Raw genomic sequence first — 17,194 nt, 5'->3', positions numbered from 1 at the left:
GTGTGTGTGTGTGTGTTTGGGGGGGGGGGGGGGGGGTGGCAACTCATGCCTCCCCTTTCTATCCTCCAACTCTACATTAAGCATCTTTTCCAAGGTCTATGACACACACACACACACACACACACACACACACAAAGAAGTGTATAGACCATGACCCTCACAAGCTTTGACACCATTGTTGCAAAGGAAAAAATTGCTATACTCACTTCAATGCACCATTTTCTTGTTGAAATGGAGTCTTTTTTTGAGACATTCATATTATTTCATTGTGTTAAAGATCTTTGCTTTGAGATTACTTCATGTAATGCTATGCAAGACAAAGTAAATATAATTTATAAATTCCATTCATATTGCAAAGCTCTGAGCAAATTGTATGTCAATAATATAATAGTGTCTATACAATAATTTGAATGAAAGTTTCTCAAGTCTTTAGGCTAACATAAATCATTGTTAAGCCATATTATGGGCAACTTAAATTGTGATTTGCTTGGGATGTTGCACTCAAGTCAGAATTCTTAAGGAGGCTTAGTGGATGAGCTGGTATTACATACTCCAAAAGGTAAGTTGAGCTAGTCAAAAAAGACGTAGAATTCGTGTTAGAAAACATAGAGAAAGTTCCATTATCGAGCATTTTAAGCACTAATACTAGACAAAACTCTGGCAAAGTCTGTATCAGAAGCATAAGTTGTCTTTATGATGCCTACCTTGCACACATTGATGTCTGAGCAACCACACAGGAGCCCTGCATTGAGGGTATCTAGAGCATTAAAGGTACCCCCACCATCGCTCCTCTGCACACAAAGAAATATACGTAAATTGGCAATGTTTTAAATGATTTCAGAAGTATAAATGCACAATATTTTCACAAGATAGTTTATGAGGATCCTTAGCAGTGTTCAGTCTCAGCTTAATATCTTGTCGTTTTCAATTTCAAAAATGTCAGTTGACAGCAAGGGGAAAAGGAGAAATTCCGTCTCAAAATAGAGAAAAATAGTGTAAAACTCTCAAACACTCTCTCTCTCTCTCTCTCTCTCTCTCTCTCTCATTGTCTCGTAGGCCGACTTCGGCCTCTAGAAGAGGTTAATAAAGCTTAATTTTCGTTCTCTCAAGCGTAGTAGATTGTTTATCCGATTTCCCCCTGAAGGGCAATTGTTAAATTTCAGCTAAAATGCTATCGTATCGGTGACACTGACCGGCTTAGGCTGTCACCACACCTTTTTAGTAGGACTGGCCTTCTCAAAGAACAAGACAAAGGTTATGTTACCTACACAAGTGCACACAGGCACGGTGGTTAGAGCATGACTTGCTTAATCCAGGGGCGGTGCTGGGTTCAAGCCGCATGAAGTGAACCTTTTGGTCAACGCCTTCTTGCCGGTCGAAATTGACGGGCAACCGGTTGGGCCTAGGCCCGATATTTAACTAGGTAAAACCTCTTCAGTTCAAGGTTAAAAATTCTCTCTCCTCTCTCTCTCTCTCTCTCTCTCTCTCTCTCTCTCTCTCACACACACACACACACACACACACACACAAAGGCATAAAACACATAGAAATACCTTGTAGAAGTCGACGGCCAGGAAGTTAGGCCAGCGGTTGCCAGCGGCTGCATAACAGACGGGCAACATGGCCTGCAATGGCGCCGAGTTGTATTTGCAGGCCTCCAATTGCACGGGATTGTCCCTGAAGAAGTTCATCAGCACCAGCGACCTGCTCTTTGCATTCATTGCCGCCGACTCTCCTCTGTTTGGGCATTGCCCTGTTTTCATACCTCCATTCCCATCTGCAATCTTACCAGTTAATGTCAGAATACCCTAAGCGGAGGCAACAATGCATGTGTTCATGCAACGCGGCTGCACGCGCCCGCACAAACAGAGGAGATGCCCAAAACAGAATTGCCTGCCATGTTGCAATAACAATGCATTGTTCAATTTGAGATGCATATGGATTTCCAAGTTGGGATACAGCCGCTATAATGCATAAGACTTCCATGTACCAGTTTATGTCAGAACACCCTAAGTGGAGGCAAAGATGTATGTGTGCATGCAAACAGCACATGCTGGCTTCCAAGCACGCACACACGAGCAGAGGAGATGCTAGCACAGTAGTGCCTGCCATATTGCGAGGCATTGTTTTTGGTGAGATGCATATGAGTTTCCATGTAGCCGCCATGTTGCAATGCATTGTTTGCTCTGAGATGCATATGAATTTCATGTGTGACCGATACTGCAGTCATTCATAGTTCATCCAATGTCAGAAACAGCCCCATCATCTGAGATTATTCAAGGCACTGTTGGTCGAAACGGAAAAGTGTTATCTCGGCAGTCTTTCTTCCCGCGACTCTGCCATGTAAAAGTAGTGAAGGAAGTAGTCTCCCCTTAGCTTCAAATCTTCATATCAAATTTTGGAAATTTTGGGCTACTCTTTTTTAGGGTTTGAAGACCCTTAAACAAACAAATCCTATTTTTTCTGTGCCACCTGACTTCTATCGATCTGAGGCTCATGTACAAGCACTATTTATCTATGGCTCGTTAATGTCGGCTCTATGCAAGAAATATATTCCTAGATAATTCAGGAAAAACCAGATTAACCCAAGCACAATCAAAGTGAAAAATAGGGCCACACCTTCATCATTCAGGTGGGTACATTTCCATGACCGAAGAAAAGAGAATGAAAGATCTTGCACCTCTTTGACCTCACTCTCACAATCACTCTTCCTGTAACTATGCCCATTGTTGTGCCTTTTAAGCTCCTGAAACCAGCTAACCTTCTAGGGCTTGAGCACATGGAAAGGCATCCATTACAATGCAGTCAAGCATAAAGACAAACTTCAGCCTTTTCCTAGGGCACCCAAATTTTCAGGTAAGCTAGATTTGAGGAATTTAAACCGAATCCATTGATGCTCCATCAATCTCGTCAAGCAAATCAGACTAAATTCTTTCCAGCATGGTTACCATGGAACTCTGTTACCTATAAAAAGCCGTTTCTAAACCGTTCCAATAAAATGGGCAAGCCGTTCCCGTCTTTGATGGCCTTGCCAGTCTTGTTCCTGTTTTCCGTTCCTGGTAATATGCTTTCCATGCAACTGAGACAAGCAGTTGGTGATAATTCTCAAGCGGCTAGTGCCACAAATGCCCTAAACATTTGAGATCTGTAAAAATCAAGGACATTTGCTAGTGTCACGTAGGCATTAGAGCTCTAAACTTACCCATTTGCCAAGGACATTCACTAATTTGAGCTATTGTTTGTGTAGAATGAAAGAAGCTACTCACATTGATTCTCGTTGACATATCTCCAATTGTAGGCAATGCCTTCACTTGCTTCCTTGGTCATGTCGGACGTAAACACAAGCAGTCGGTAATTCTTTGCAACCATCTCGGTTATGGTCGGCCAGTCCTCGCCATTTTTGGGCATCATCGAAACAGGGAACCAATACTTTTTCAATCCTGCATCTGTGAACACCTTTGTTAGGCCATTTGGACTCCTCACATAGTCTTCAATGAAAATCGTGACAATTTCTGTGGGATTTGCAGACAGAAACCCTTCAATGCCCTTCAGAGTGTTGATGACTGGCTCCTGTGTTACAATGAAGCAATCAACAAGCTCTTGCTTTAAGATGTAAAATTCAAACATCTACAAAAAGTTCCATGATGTAACTCACCATACAATTACAACCGTCAAACCTTGAAGCCAACAAGCTAATAAAAATATTAAATAGAGTGTGTCACATGCGTCGGTGCTTTTTAAAAACCTAGGTTTAGCATAATTCCACTGACAAATTGAAATTACCTCTAAATTTTAACTTAGAAGGTAAGGAAACTTGCAAAATTTGGAGAAAATTAGTGCAAAAAACCTTTATATATAGTCAATTTACCTTCAAAAATTTCCATATGTGAGTTTTCTAAGTTTTGAGAAAAATATATTTTCAAGCAACATCGAGCGTCTCTGTGTGCGCAGAAGTGCTTCCTAATTCAACAAAGTTTGTGATGATCCTGACACAGCAAATTTACAGTAATCGAACTAGGAAAGATGAGGATATTACAAAGGCTGTGAAGTTGTAGCAAATGCCTCCAAAAGAGTGGCATAGCCACACATCGCCGAGGAAATCATACATATCGAGCATCAAACCTCTTACTCCATTCTGCAACACCCCATTTTGAACCTGTAAATTGAAGCAAAACAAAAAAATTATGTCTAACATGCAAATTCAATAGAGCACATTACATTGAGTTGATCCATGATGCTGTCTTCTTGGTTCTCAAAGGTGACTATCGGCTCCCCCGTGTGAGAGGGCGCTCCCACTATTGCAAAGGAATTGTGAGTCGTTAGCCAGGCATACTTGTTGAATGGTAGGCCTCCTCTCTATACACCATATATGTCAATATTAGGTTCCAAACTATTGCAACAATCCGAAAGTACTAACACTTATAAAGACTCTCTCTCCCCCCCCCCTCTGTGTAAGTGTGTGTGTGTGTGTGTGTGCAAATTTTGTATACCACGTGTGTTCAAGGGGTATTTTGAAAAACTTTGTTCAAAACACATAGATACTTTTATAAATAAACAACCCCTTTTTCTTAAGAATCCTACGGATTTTTTCCAAATTGGTTTCAAAAACCCCTCTGATATTTGTAATCATATAACTTTGTCACTTTAATATATCCCTCCTCATGAACTCATGTGATACACCTACAGTTTTTAGGTGACTCTCTCTCTCTCTCTCTGGGGTCAGTATGCATCATCTCTCTACACCGTCTCGGGGCAGCCACCTCTTCCCGATCCGCCAGAGCCATGCCCATACACAAGTGCTTTCTTTACTGCCGAGATGGGAAAGAAAGCCATTGACAGGATGAAGACTAGGAGAGCATATGATCACGATGGCCTAGTAGCAGAGCATTTTATACATGCCAAAGATTTGTTTGCAGAGCTTCTAGCAGTGATGTTCAACCGTGCCATGTGTGAGGGCCTACCTGATACTTGGAGTCTGTTCACGATTGTACCTATCTTCATGTCAGGGGACCCTATGGAGCCTGGGAACTACCACACTATCATGATTGGACACACATTGGCACAGTTGTACACAGCTGCAGTTGAGTAGATGGGTAGCAAGAGAGGGTGTACGGGCAGTAGGACAAGTGGGTTTCAGGAGAGGTTTCTCTAGTCTTGATCATATTCTGACACTCAGAGCCATTATTGAGGAGGAGAGATCCCGTAGGAGACGGCTCTATTGTTGCTTTCTGGATTTCCGCAAAGCCTTTGATACAATGCCCATAGCTAGATTGATGCGCAAACTGAAAGAGATGGGGGTTCCAAAAGAGTTGATTTGGGGGATCATGGCTCTATACAAGTCAGTAGTGGGGTATGTACGCACTCCAGAGGGGATTTCTAATTTGGTTCCCTCCACAATTCGGGTGAAACAGGGCTGCCTACTATCTCCTACACTATTTGGCATGTATGCGGATGAGGTTGCTTACTACATTGAGACGGATGGTGATAGAGGAGCACAGTTGGTAGGGACATGGATCCCACCACTGTTATATGTTGATGATATTGTGTTGATTTCCAACTCCCCGCAGGGGTTGCAGCATCATTTAGATGCTTTGTACACATTTGCCCATGATAGTGGATTGTCTATTTACCTCGGGAAAACCAAGGTTATGGTGTTTATGTCACGTGACACATCCCAACCCTATGTGTTCGTGGACAAGCTACAACATAACAGGGTTCAGTCAGTCCAGTCACGTCTAGATTAGCAGTGACCTGGCACTTTTGTGAGTCTATTCGTAGACCGTGCATGCTCAATCATTTAGCATAGATGCATATCCTCTGGTTGCACACAGCATGATCATCAGTATTCCCTTCAGAATCCATCAGATTCAGTCAGGGGAATTTTCCAGTGCATTTAGCCTATTTTCCCTATTTTTGGTATTTTCACTTATTATTTTTAAGCGACTTTCCAACAAAAGTAGGTAGGGCAATTTTGCTAAGTTAATATATAAGCAAACCTAAGTTAGCACTCAATGGCAGAAGAGGCAGCAGGAGCTTTCCGCTCAACAAGCAACTTCTCAGCAGTAACCCCTCAACACCCTAACGTTTTGGATCCCCATCCTCGCCGGGCATTTTCAGATCCTTGGCGTTTCCACCTTGCATGATCGCCAGCCTCTCCCAGTCCCTAGCGTTTGTGGATGCCTTTCATCGCCAGCACTCCAGACCATCAGGAATTTAGTAACGCTAGGAAAGGGCAGTAGCGTTTCTCATTTTCAGCCATATGGAGCAGAAGATGCATCAGCGTTTTTGCTTTGCAACCCCTCTGTGGCAGATCAGATCGGCGTTAGTGATTTTCAGCCCCAAACTGCAGCAGATCCACAGCGTTTTCAGCAAGCCTCGGCAGCAGCAGATCAGTCCCAATTGGTTGCAGAAGTTCCCCCAATTTCAGCCCATAAAAACGCAGTCAAAACAGTCATTTTCAGCCACCGAAACAGTCCCAAAATTCAGCAGTTAGAAGATCTCGGATTTCAGCCATCAAGTCGTCGTCGTCATCACCGTCGTCGTCATCGGCATAGTCCAAGTTGCATCAGTCCATTGCATACGCATTGTACCACTTTGTGCAATCATAAGTAGACCACTCTCGCCGACGAGAGTGGGCCTTCGGAGGAGGGTTTTACAACGTCTCTGGTGTCGTATCTCTCTTCTCTCTCTATCTCTCAGTCTCATTCACTTGCACGCACAATATCCACTCACTTTGTTCGTGATCACAGCACTCTCCATAAAGAACGGAAGGCTCTCCCTTCCATAAGAACTAAAAGGAACCTTGAGCACAGTTCGGAGCACTCATCTTGAGCAAAGCGCAAACAATCATTCCGCAGCACCTAACATTGGTATCAGAGCTTTGGCAGTGTTCTGTATCACTCAAGGAAAGAACCACAAGAACCACAAGAATTTTTTTTGCTTGTTGAGGTCGCACGAACCCAAGTTTGCTTGGGCGTGTCGATTCCTAATCGTGTTTTGTTGAAGAGTGACAGGAATCCCAAGAAAGAAGGGCTTGTCCAACCCCCCTTGTGTCTCTTTTCACTCATTGAGAGCGGGCCGTGCACTTAGCGACCGGCCAATCGACGTGAGGTGGGAAAAAGCAACCTTGGTGTGAGCGCAAGGCCGCCAAGGGGTGCGCTCGCAGAAAGGAGTAGAACTCGGGTGAAGAGAAGATCCTTCTCCAACGCGATTTGCAAGCGAAAGAACACCTCAAGATCCTCAAGAACCCAAGAACCAAGACCCTCAAGACCCCAAGTTCCTCATGAACTTAAGAACCAAAGATCCTAGTGCATGGTCGTCACCTGAAGCGGAATGGATACTTCGCATACAGCTGATGAGCATGAGAGAGGCGGCGAAGATTTTTCCCCACCAGGAGACTTTTTCGACCCTCCCCCTTCGCCATCTACGCCACGAGTTGTACTAACTCCTATAGAGATAATGGTCAAGTCAATGTTGGACATGATGGCCCAACAACAAGAAACGAATCGAGTTGCACTGGCACAACTCGCAAGCAAAGCGGAACAACAAGAAGCTAGGGACCGTGAGCGTGACGACAGAATTGCAAGACTTGCCACAGAACAAGAAGCCAAGGACCGCGAGCGCGACGAAAGAAACGCCAGACTTGCCGCACAACAGGAAGACAAGCGCCTTGCTTTAGAACGCGAACAAGACGCAAGGAAAGAAAGAAAAGAACTAAGAAAGGAGGAAGCGGCAGCACGAAGCGCGGCCTTGGAGGCCGAGCGTAAAGCTCAAAGGGAGCTACGCACTCAAGAATTTATTTCCCGAGTGCTAGCTTTGAAAACCGAACCACCCAAAGATCGTGGGAGTTCATCAAGTGGCGCGAGCCACGATGCGGATTCCAACCATCCAATCACAGAGAAGTTGACTTTCAATAAGTATGACGGTAAGATGGATGCTACGGGTATTCATTCTTGGTTGCATCAAGTTAATGCTTATTTTGCGACAACTAAGAAAACAGGAAATAGCAAAGTTTTGACGGCAGCTATGTACCTTGCCGGTGATGCCATCAATTGGTACCACGCATGGCAAGAGGCACAACTAACCTCGCACCTAGAGGCAGCCGACGGATTCACGCCTCTTTCTTTCAATTGGGCTGATTTCCAAGACAAGCTCAAGGCACGGTTTATGCCACCTCAGTACCTCGCACGATTGAAGGACGATTGGCGCTCTCTCAAGCAAAATGGTATGCCGGTTATGTCTTTTTCTAACCGTGTTTTGCAGCTAGTCACTCAATTACGCAAAGAGGCTTTTCTCTTTGGATTGGACGAGTATATCAAGTACGATGTCGAGGTACTCGATCCAATCGATCTCAACAAGGCGGTAGCAATTGCTCTCGCACAGGAGATGAAGCACAACAAGGGAAAGTCTAAGGAGAACAAGACTTCCACAAGTACCTCGCAGACTTCTCACAACCCTCAGAACGGTAAGAATGATAACTCTTCTAACCAATCTTCCAACAGTCTCTCATCAAAGAATTCTTCCAATGAATCTAAGGATAAGGCTAACACAATTGCTAAACCTAAGCTTACTCCATATGAAAAGGTAGCACAAGGAATTGTAGGAGGATATATCACGTCGGAAGAACAAAGCACTTATTCTAAGGAAGGTCGTTGTTTTCATTGTCACATTAAGGGTCACATAAAAAGAACATGTCCTAAGCTTGAATCGAATGAATCTAAAGAACCCACAACACCCACTTCCTCTGTCAATGCAATGAATGATAACACGAGTGTGCCCCAAGTTTCTCAGGACCCTCCCATTGATGATTCTCTCATTAAATGTTATGGTCGTACGTCGGAGCATCGTTTTGTCATCTTGTTTGACCAGGTAGTATGCATGATGTGATCAGTTCCTCTCTTGTTGAGAGAGCCCGCCTCGAAGTTAGTCCGAGATCTCCTATCGAGGTCTCTGGCTTTCGTCCCGGTATGGACGCTCTCATCACGGAAGAGTGCCTTGATGTGTTATTTGCAATTAAATAGACAGCCTTCACTAGAAGATTTGTTGTTTCTCCTCTCTCAGGATGTGATATGATTTTGGACATTCGATGGTTTCGTAATAATGACGCTCTCATGGATTTTAAGACTAACACTATAACTCTCAATGCCACAAGTGATTCTCCTATTGTCATTCATGGAGAGGACATTGCTCATTCTCCATCTCTCATTGCTAATATACAGGACAAGAGTGAAAGGATTCGGGAGAAGGAGACTCTCTGAGTCTTTTTTTTCTTCACAGCATGACACACAGAATTTACATGATTATGAGCAGCATGATGATTTGAATGATAATGATTTGAATGATAATGATTTACATGATGATCTGGATGATAATGATGAGCATGATGATTTGCATGATCAAGATGTGATTTCTCACAAGCATGATGATTTGCATGAAGAAGTTGTGATTGTTCACAAGGATGATGTATTAGTGGACGCTTTTTCTAGCGAAGCTAACCTCGTTGTAGATTCGATCAATCACGAAGATCCAATCTTGGCTTTCGAGTCAAGGTCCAAAGAACCCCCACAGGACGATTCGATCATTCAAGAAGGATCGATCTTGGCTCTCGAGCCTAGGTCTAAAGAACCCTCACAGGAAGTATTATGTGTTCGCATAATTGATACGCACACATTGTTCGAATGTTTCATTCGTGATCGTTTCCTGTATTTTAGTCAACATCGTTATGTGATCCCTTTTCCTAGGCATGACATGTTGTATATTGAGCACGTTTCACTCATGGATGAGCACGAATGTATGCGGATTGTTCATGAAAAGCTGAAAAGTATGTATATAAGGAAGTCACATTGTATGTCTCTTCCTTGGCATGACAGTTTCCGAACGAGCACATGAAAGTATGAGCACCAAGCATGGGCATTTCCATTGTGTTTTGCCACAGTTGATTGATTTAGATCAGAAACACAAGATTCGATCTCATTGTTTGCATGTGTTTGATGAACAGGTTGTCGCTCCGTCTCTATGTTCATCTACATTGCATACACAGTCTTTAGCAAAGACAAGATTTTTTCCACTCACTTTACATGGAATAAGTATGTTCATGGTTTTGTGTTGGAAATGGTTTCAGGAATTTTCAGCCATGGAGAATCTTGAAGACGAAAGAAGCAGGACTCTCGACAAAGTTGAAGCATCGAAGGAGCCACAGAAGACTTTGTGTCGCTTTCGGTGCGGCCCAAAGAAGCAAGCATTGCAGACCTTTATGAAGTTCAAGTACCGCACGACCCACACATCAGAGTAGGCCGGCGAAGAATCCATTCCAGGATTCCGGATGCTATTGGCGATCTCCCTCGACGCCATACAGTTCGGTACCAGTACCTCACTTTGAAAAGGAGGGGATGTCACGTGACACATCCCAACCCTATGTGTCCGTGGACAAGCTACAGCATAACAGGGCTCAGTCAGTCCAGTCACGTCTAGATTAGCAGTAATCTGGCACTTTTGTGAGTCTATTCGTAGACCGTGCATGCCCAGTCACTTAGCATAGATGCATATCCTCTGGTTGCACACAGCATGATCATCAGTATTCCCTTCAGAATCCATCAGATTCAGTCAGGGGAATTTTCTAGTGCAATTAGCCTATTTTCCCTATTTTTGGTATTTTCACTTATTATTTTTAAGCGACTTTCCAACAAAAGTAGGTAGGGCAATTTTGCTAAGTTAATATATAAGCAAACCCAAGTTAGCACTCAATGGCAGAAGAGGCAGCAGGAGCTTTCCGCTCAACAGGCAACTTCTCAGCAGTAACCCCTCAACACCCTAACGTTTTGGATCCCCATCCTCGCCGGGCATTTTCAGATCCTTGGAGTTTCCACCTTGCATGATCGCCAGCCACTCCCAGTCCCTAGCGTTTGTGGATGCCTTTCATCACCAGCACTCTAGACCATTAGGAATTTAGTAACGCTAGGAAAGGGCAGTAGCGTTTTTCATTTTCAGCCATATGGAGCAGAAGATGCATCAGCGTTTTTGCTTTGCAACCCCTCTGTAGCAGATCAGATCAGCGTTAGTGATTTTCAGCCCCAAACTGCAGCAGATCCACAGCGTTCTCAGCAAGCCTCAACAGCAGCAGATCAGCCCCAATTGGTTGCAGAAATTCCCCCAATTTCAGCCCATAAAAACGCAGCCAAAACAGTCATTTTCAGCCACCGAAATTCAGCAATTAGAAGATCTCAGATTTCAGCCACCATCAAGTCGTCTTCGTCGTCACCGTCCTCGTCATCGGCATAGTCCAAGTTGCATCAGTCCATTGCATACGCATTGTACCACTTTGTGCAATCATAAGTAGACCACTCTCGCCGACGAGAGTGGGCCTTCGGAGGAGGGTTTTACGTCTCTGGTGTCCTATCTCTCTTCTCTCTCTATCTCTCAATCTCATTCACTTGCACGCACAATATCCACTCACTTTGTTCGTGATCACAGCACTCTCCATAAAGAACGGAAGGCTCTCCCTTCCATAAGAATTAAAAGGAACCTTGAGCACAATTCGGAGCACTCATCTTGAGCAAAGCGCAAACAATCATTCCGTAGCACCTAACAATTTAACACCACACCATAGTGGGTCAGGAGATCAGCACCTACTTTTACATATGGCCAAGAGACAGTGGAGTATACAGATGCATATACCTATCTTGGGGTAGTCTTCAGTGAATCGGCATTTTCATTGAGGAGAGCAGCAGAGACGTAGATTGACCAGTGCTTATGCAACCTTAGGAGGTTTGGAGAAGATGTGTTCGCAGGTTCAGTTTCAGGAACCTCAGACAAAGCTGTGGCTTTCTAACACTCTAGTGGCTTCAACTATGCTCTATGGGGTTTAGATTTGGGGGCCCTCAAAAGACCACCAGGGCAGATTTGGTAGCACTGATGGATGGAGATGTATGGAGAGGCCTCTAGTCTCTATGATCTCTCGGATGATTCGAGCTAAGGCCTCAGTGCCACATGAGATTATTCGGGCTGAGCTAGTTGCCTCTCCTCTCGTAAATGAGGCCCTTACTAAATCAATTTCCTTCATGCATAATTTATGGGACCTTCACAGAGATAGATATGCTCACTAGCACTTGAGTCATCTCGACAGCTAGCGCTACAAGGGTACACAGCATGTTTGTATGGGCAGATGACATTAAGGTTTCAGTCACACGGCTTCAACATGGATAGACTGCCTCCATTCCAGTACTCCTTGGATGCACCCTCCCTTTCTCTCACACAGATGGAGACCACTAGACTTATACATCAAGATTTGATTCAACTTCATGGATGCAGCTGGTACAAGAGTTGGGCACGAAGATGGCTTTCTATAGAGAGCATTTCCTCCAACTAACAGAGGATGGATATGTGATCAGACCGGCTTGTATGGACACTCATTTATCCTATGGGATACGATGTGTTGTTGGTCAGATGCGCACATCATGTCATCAGCTAGAGATTGAGACTGTCAGATTTAGGAGAGTACCAACATAAGCCAGGATATGCCGGTTATGTCATATAGAACCAGAGACAAAGTTACATCACATTTGTGATTGTCCGGTAATACTATGAGATACGAGACCGCTTTCACTGTCTATTAGAGTCATGAGATATCAGGATCAGAGATGCCTCGGGCTGTTTTTGCTAGAGTTGCGCAGACACAAGGAAAGTCTCTTGAGGAGACCAGGTCGTGGGAGACATTCACAAAGGGAGATCACTAACTTCTTTAGAGCAGGGACTCTGCAGCTGGATGAGTGTGCTTCGCAACAGACTTCAGAGCCCACTTCTATCGGAGGTATACTAGTGGGCAGAGCCATTGAGCTCGGGAGAGCTAGACGCCCACGTCTACGGGGGCAACCACGACATCGACGGAGACTCCACCAGAGAATCAGGACTATTCTAGCACGACATGGGAGACGCCCAATACGATTATTTACAGAGGCGTACATTGATGAAGCTCTTCAGCGACTCATGCAATACTTTCTCGGACAATGCCTGATGCCAGGCATGGACGATGATGATGATGATTTTCAAGCTGATGATTTGAGTCTTTTAGTTTTATGCTTTCACTTTACTTCATTTCATTTTTGTACCCAGACATTGGATTAGATCCACAAGGATTGTATCAATTTGGTCTCATAGGTCATTTTGGCCTTTTGAAGATGTTTAATATAACAATTCATCTCTCTCTCTCTCTCTCTCTCTCTCTCTCTCTCTCTCTCTCTCTCTCTCTCTCTCTCTCGTGTTTAGTATAGTGTTTTGTGGCATTCCCTAATTATTCACACTTAAAACATGTATTAATAGAAATCCTTGCATCCGTTCCAAAAGCAGAAGAATGTAAGCTTACAACATCAGTGACATTCGTTGCCGTGTAGCGGTGACATCGGGGGAGAAGGTCACCATTTGCAACGCAAGTTGAGCAGAAGAGTCCTGTGGCACAATCCGCACTTCGCAAGCAGATTTGCCTTAGCTGAAAGTGATACAAAATCCAAGCAAAAATACACCATTATTCAAATCCGAAATGAACATGCGGGAAGTGTATGCACAAATTGCAGGAACAAACATAATTTTATGGTCTTGCAAGAAGATAATCAATGAAAAAGAAGTTATCAAACCAAATTCCCACCCTTTTCTTGACAGAAATCTTTCATGATCAAGAACTGATTAATTGCAGATTTCCAATGCTCTGACATCCGGCCACTTCTTGTTGAACACTTAGTCAAGAGCTTAATGCAGAGTTCATTGTTGGGATTACTGACCAAATGCAAGAATGCGATAACTCACCTCGTATCAATGCATAAGTCAGACGTATTGCGGCCAAGAACCTGCAACAAAGAGAAAAAGGAAGATGTGGGTTGCTTTACCTGGCACTGCCCATTGAAGCAAAGAGCCTGCGAAGTGTGGAGGCAGCAAAGCGCGAGTAGCAGTGCAGCTGCTAGGAAGCGCATTTCTGCGAGTGAAGCTGTCGCTACAATGGCGATTTAAGGATGGAAGCTCCGCAAAAATAGCAGGAGAGCTTGGTGATTTGCGTCCCCACCACAGAAAAACAGAGCCCAAGAAGCATTCTAAGCTCGAGCTTGATGCTCGCCACTGAAGAAGCGTGATTAGCGACTCTTAGCAGTGCTAATCACTGCGAATAACGAGTGTAATCAATGCTGTATTGCTGCTGCGAGCACAAATTTGATCTAGTAATCTGGATTTCTTTGTCGCCAGTGCCACAAAAGCTTTGGCAATGCCGAGGCCCGACATCACTACTACTCGCCATAACAACATTCTCTTCTTGAGAACACTTTATAGTTTTATCTATCGTTTGCCCAAACAAGTTACAACTTAGGCTGGATTCACACGAGGCCGGAGGAACAGGTTGCCGCAGGTCTACTGCCGCCTCGTCTGAACAATGTTGGAGGAAAAGCAAAAAAGAGAGAGTAGTTGAGAGAGGCTAGCAGCAGTTCCAAGAGGAGAGGGGGGGGGCACAGAAAAGGAGGACCGGGAGGAAGAGAAGCTTCACCTGCAACGCAATTTCGACACCCCTGTGTGCAAGGTTTCCACCGCAGCATCTGAACCCAGCCTTATTGTACAACCCACCCACAAAAGTTGAAATGTACCCCAAATTTTGAATTTGAATCTCAACTTTGCATGTGATTCTTTACAGAACTTGTCTCCACCTACAAAATCCCTAAATTTGAAATCGAATTTCATGTGATTCTTTACATTACCTTAGAGTGAGCACCAAGGCCTAAAGTTCACAGGTATACTAAATTTTTTTCACATCATGTGCTTTGTTTTACATGTTATGCCTACATAGTGTACACATATTTTACCATATGTATGTGTATATGCACACGAAAAAACAACACATAATTTAGTTTTTCCCAACACTTGTTTTGACAGATAAAATGGCCCCTTGACAAGAAAAGCAACCATCAATTTTTGGCCTACTGAGCACCTAAATTTATCTCTTAAAAAAATTCATTTTTTAAATTTTTGACAAAACAAGAATTGTATTAATAAACGAAGAAAAGCTTACAACTTTTCCTCACAGGTAGGGAGAGAGGCATCCCAAGAAAAAGGAACATAGGGGGGAGAAAATGAAAGCAAAATTACAAATTTAGGCAATAGTCAGACATCACCATTAGTGAAGGTTTTCCAAGTTTTAAGAATAGAGCACTTTGCAGTGGTAATAAGTAAAGCCTAGGAGTAGTTGTGGTCTCTCTGTCAAGCAGAAAACTTGTAATCTTATGACCCTCAAGGCTCGGTCTGAGCTTGATGTTGGTGAATATTTCTGGTGTTCTTAATACTATCCACTCACAATTGTGAGTTTTGCAGGAAAAAAAAAAGAATAGAGCACTACAAAAGAAGAATATATTGAATATATGCAAAGAGTTTCACTCAATACTACACATTGCATGATGGCAATGGGCTTATATCTAGATTCTAAAGCGATGTATATGTATTGATTTCAAGGATAAGAGCACATGCACATAGAGATGATAAAATCACCTCTATGAAGATGATCCCACTCTAATATAAGAAAGGCCCTAATCAATTTTTGTGTGCACCCATTCACCAATTTTAGTCAATCAACACAAATACACCAATTTTAGTCGGTCAAAGTTTCTCGTTGTTGGGAAAATGTGTTATTTGTTCAATCTATTGTTAGGAAAAACCCGGGGTACAATGTGTCATAATAATCAATATCTAATTCTCCTAAATGATTTTCTCATGTTAAACTGATCATTTAATATGGGGAAGTGCTAGGGGAGAAAAAGCTAGAATATTGGTTAAGCTGGCAGACCGGCCACAGTAGGGATCCAAAGGAGGGAAAATAGGGATCCAAAGGGGGGGGCATCTGTAAAAGCGCCATGTGCAACAATGGGCTTAAAAGACCCTAAGGTTCCGCCCATTAAGACTTTCAAAATGCTAAGGTTCCAAAATTCAAAGGTTGTGTCCAAAGGTCAAACATTGGGGGAATTGGATACTTTGTGTGTGTCCCAAAAGTCTTTAGCAATCCCTACATAGGAGGGGGCGAGCCTTGCAAGTAGGGGATGAGAGAGAAACTCACACACACACACACACACACACACACAAGCTCCCTTTACACAAAGGGAATGAGGGACACATGTCAGCTCCCTAGCCCAGATGCCCACAAGGTGTACCCAATTCCTATTGGATGGCCTTGGAGGTGGACCAATGAGAATTAGGCTAGAATAAATCTAGTTTAATTAATTTAAAAACACTTAATAAAAGAACCAATAAGAATTAAGCTCTCTAGAAGACTATTGGACAATCTCCCAAGGAGACCAATGAGCATTCAGCAGCCCAATGGCTTGCGTGATTCCTATTGGCCAGGAGGCAAAGGGGTCCAATGAGATTTTAGTTGAATTAAATAATTACCTAAATTTCTCACAAAAGGGGAAAGGGGGACACATGTCACAAGGCTATCACTTATACTGCTTAATTCCCATTGGCTAAGCTTGGGGAGGTATAATAGGATTGTAGCAAGAGCAATTTGAAAGGGGGGTCGACCAAGAGAGAGAGGGGGCTGATTTTTGCAAGGCATTATCACACACACACTCACACAATCTCATGTGTGAAGAAAAGAAGATTCTCTCTCCTTCTCAAGCTTGAATGAAAAGCTTATCACCTACTCCAAGCTTGTGAGAAGGGAGGCCTACACCAACAACTCTTGTCTTTGTGATGCAAATCCAACCAAGAGCCAAGCTTCAATGCATGCTCATCTCCTCTACCATGCTAATTACTAAGCTAAGCTATGCTAATATGAGTGATTATGTGAGGAGATGTACATCTCTCTCGTAAGAATACTCCTTCTTCCTCTCAATCTACTCTCATACCCCGCTAGCTCTCACCATCTTCAAAGGTGTGTGAGGTCTTGGGTCTGAGACCGTAAGGGAATTGATGTTGTGTTTGATAAGTGTTTTGTATAGTGCATGAAGTTTCCATCTTCATTGCACTAGCTATTATTGAAGAAACACAAGAAATTGTATTGTAAAATGTCTCTCTTGATGGGAGAAACCATAATACAAAGCCTTTTGGAGGGGGGACCGGCTCCATGCAAATCTGATCCTCAACTGTTGTCAATTGCTTAATTTCTCTCTCTTTTGAAGTATTGTTCATGCTATCTAACTAGGTGTTATGCTTTTTGTTGCTCTCTCCACCCAAGCAC

At 43.4% G+C, this 17,194-nt stretch overlaps 1 protein-coding gene across 1 annotated transcript; it reads right to left on the bottom strand.

Annotated features, from left to right (window-relative positions):
- Nucleotides 1–322: 322 nt before the first annotated feature.
- Nucleotides 323–14,287, bottom strand: LOC147429588 (PI-PLC X domain-containing protein At5g67130-like). The gene is made up of 8 exons (XM_086495840.1): nt 13,875–14,287; nt 13,358–13,480; nt 4,219–4,356; nt 4,037–4,135; nt 3,267–3,570; nt 1,554–1,777; nt 705–791; nt 323–569 (listed from the first exon to the last, which is right to left on the bottom strand). The coding sequence occupies exons 1-8, from the start codon at nt 13,956–13,958 to the stop codon at nt 516–518; spliced, it is 1,113 nt and encodes a 370-aa protein (XP_086351966.1). The 5' UTR covers nt 13,959–14,287; the 3' UTR covers nt 323–515.
- Nucleotides 14,288–17,194: the final 2,907 nt, after the last annotated feature.

This window comes from Adiantum capillus-veneris, chromosome 22, assembly GCF_014529385.1.
Source record: "Adiantum capillus-veneris isolate H3 chromosome 22, ASM1452938v2, whole genome shotgun sequence".
Classification (NCBI taxonomy): Eukaryota; Viridiplantae; Streptophyta; class Polypodiopsida; order Polypodiales; family Pteridaceae; genus Adiantum; species Adiantum capillus-veneris.
The sequence above is the reverse complement of the archived record's forward strand: the minus strand, read 5'-3'. Positions and strand labels throughout refer to the sequence as shown.

Bases quoted from the DNA above. Each gene is read 5' to 3' on its own strand.
- LOC147429588 (XM_086495840.1), bottom strand. From the start codon at position 13,958: ATGCGCTTCCTAGCAGCTGCACTGCTACTCGCGCTTTGCTGCCTCCAC. The intron at 4,357-13,357 runs GTAAGCTTACAT...TATGGTGTATAG, and splicing joins CAACGAATGTCACTGATGTT to AGAGGAGGCCTACCATTCAA. The intron at 4,136-4,218 runs GTAATGTGCTCT...GGGGTGTTGCAG, and splicing joins GCATCATGGATCAACTCAAT to AATGGAGTAAGAGGTTTGAT.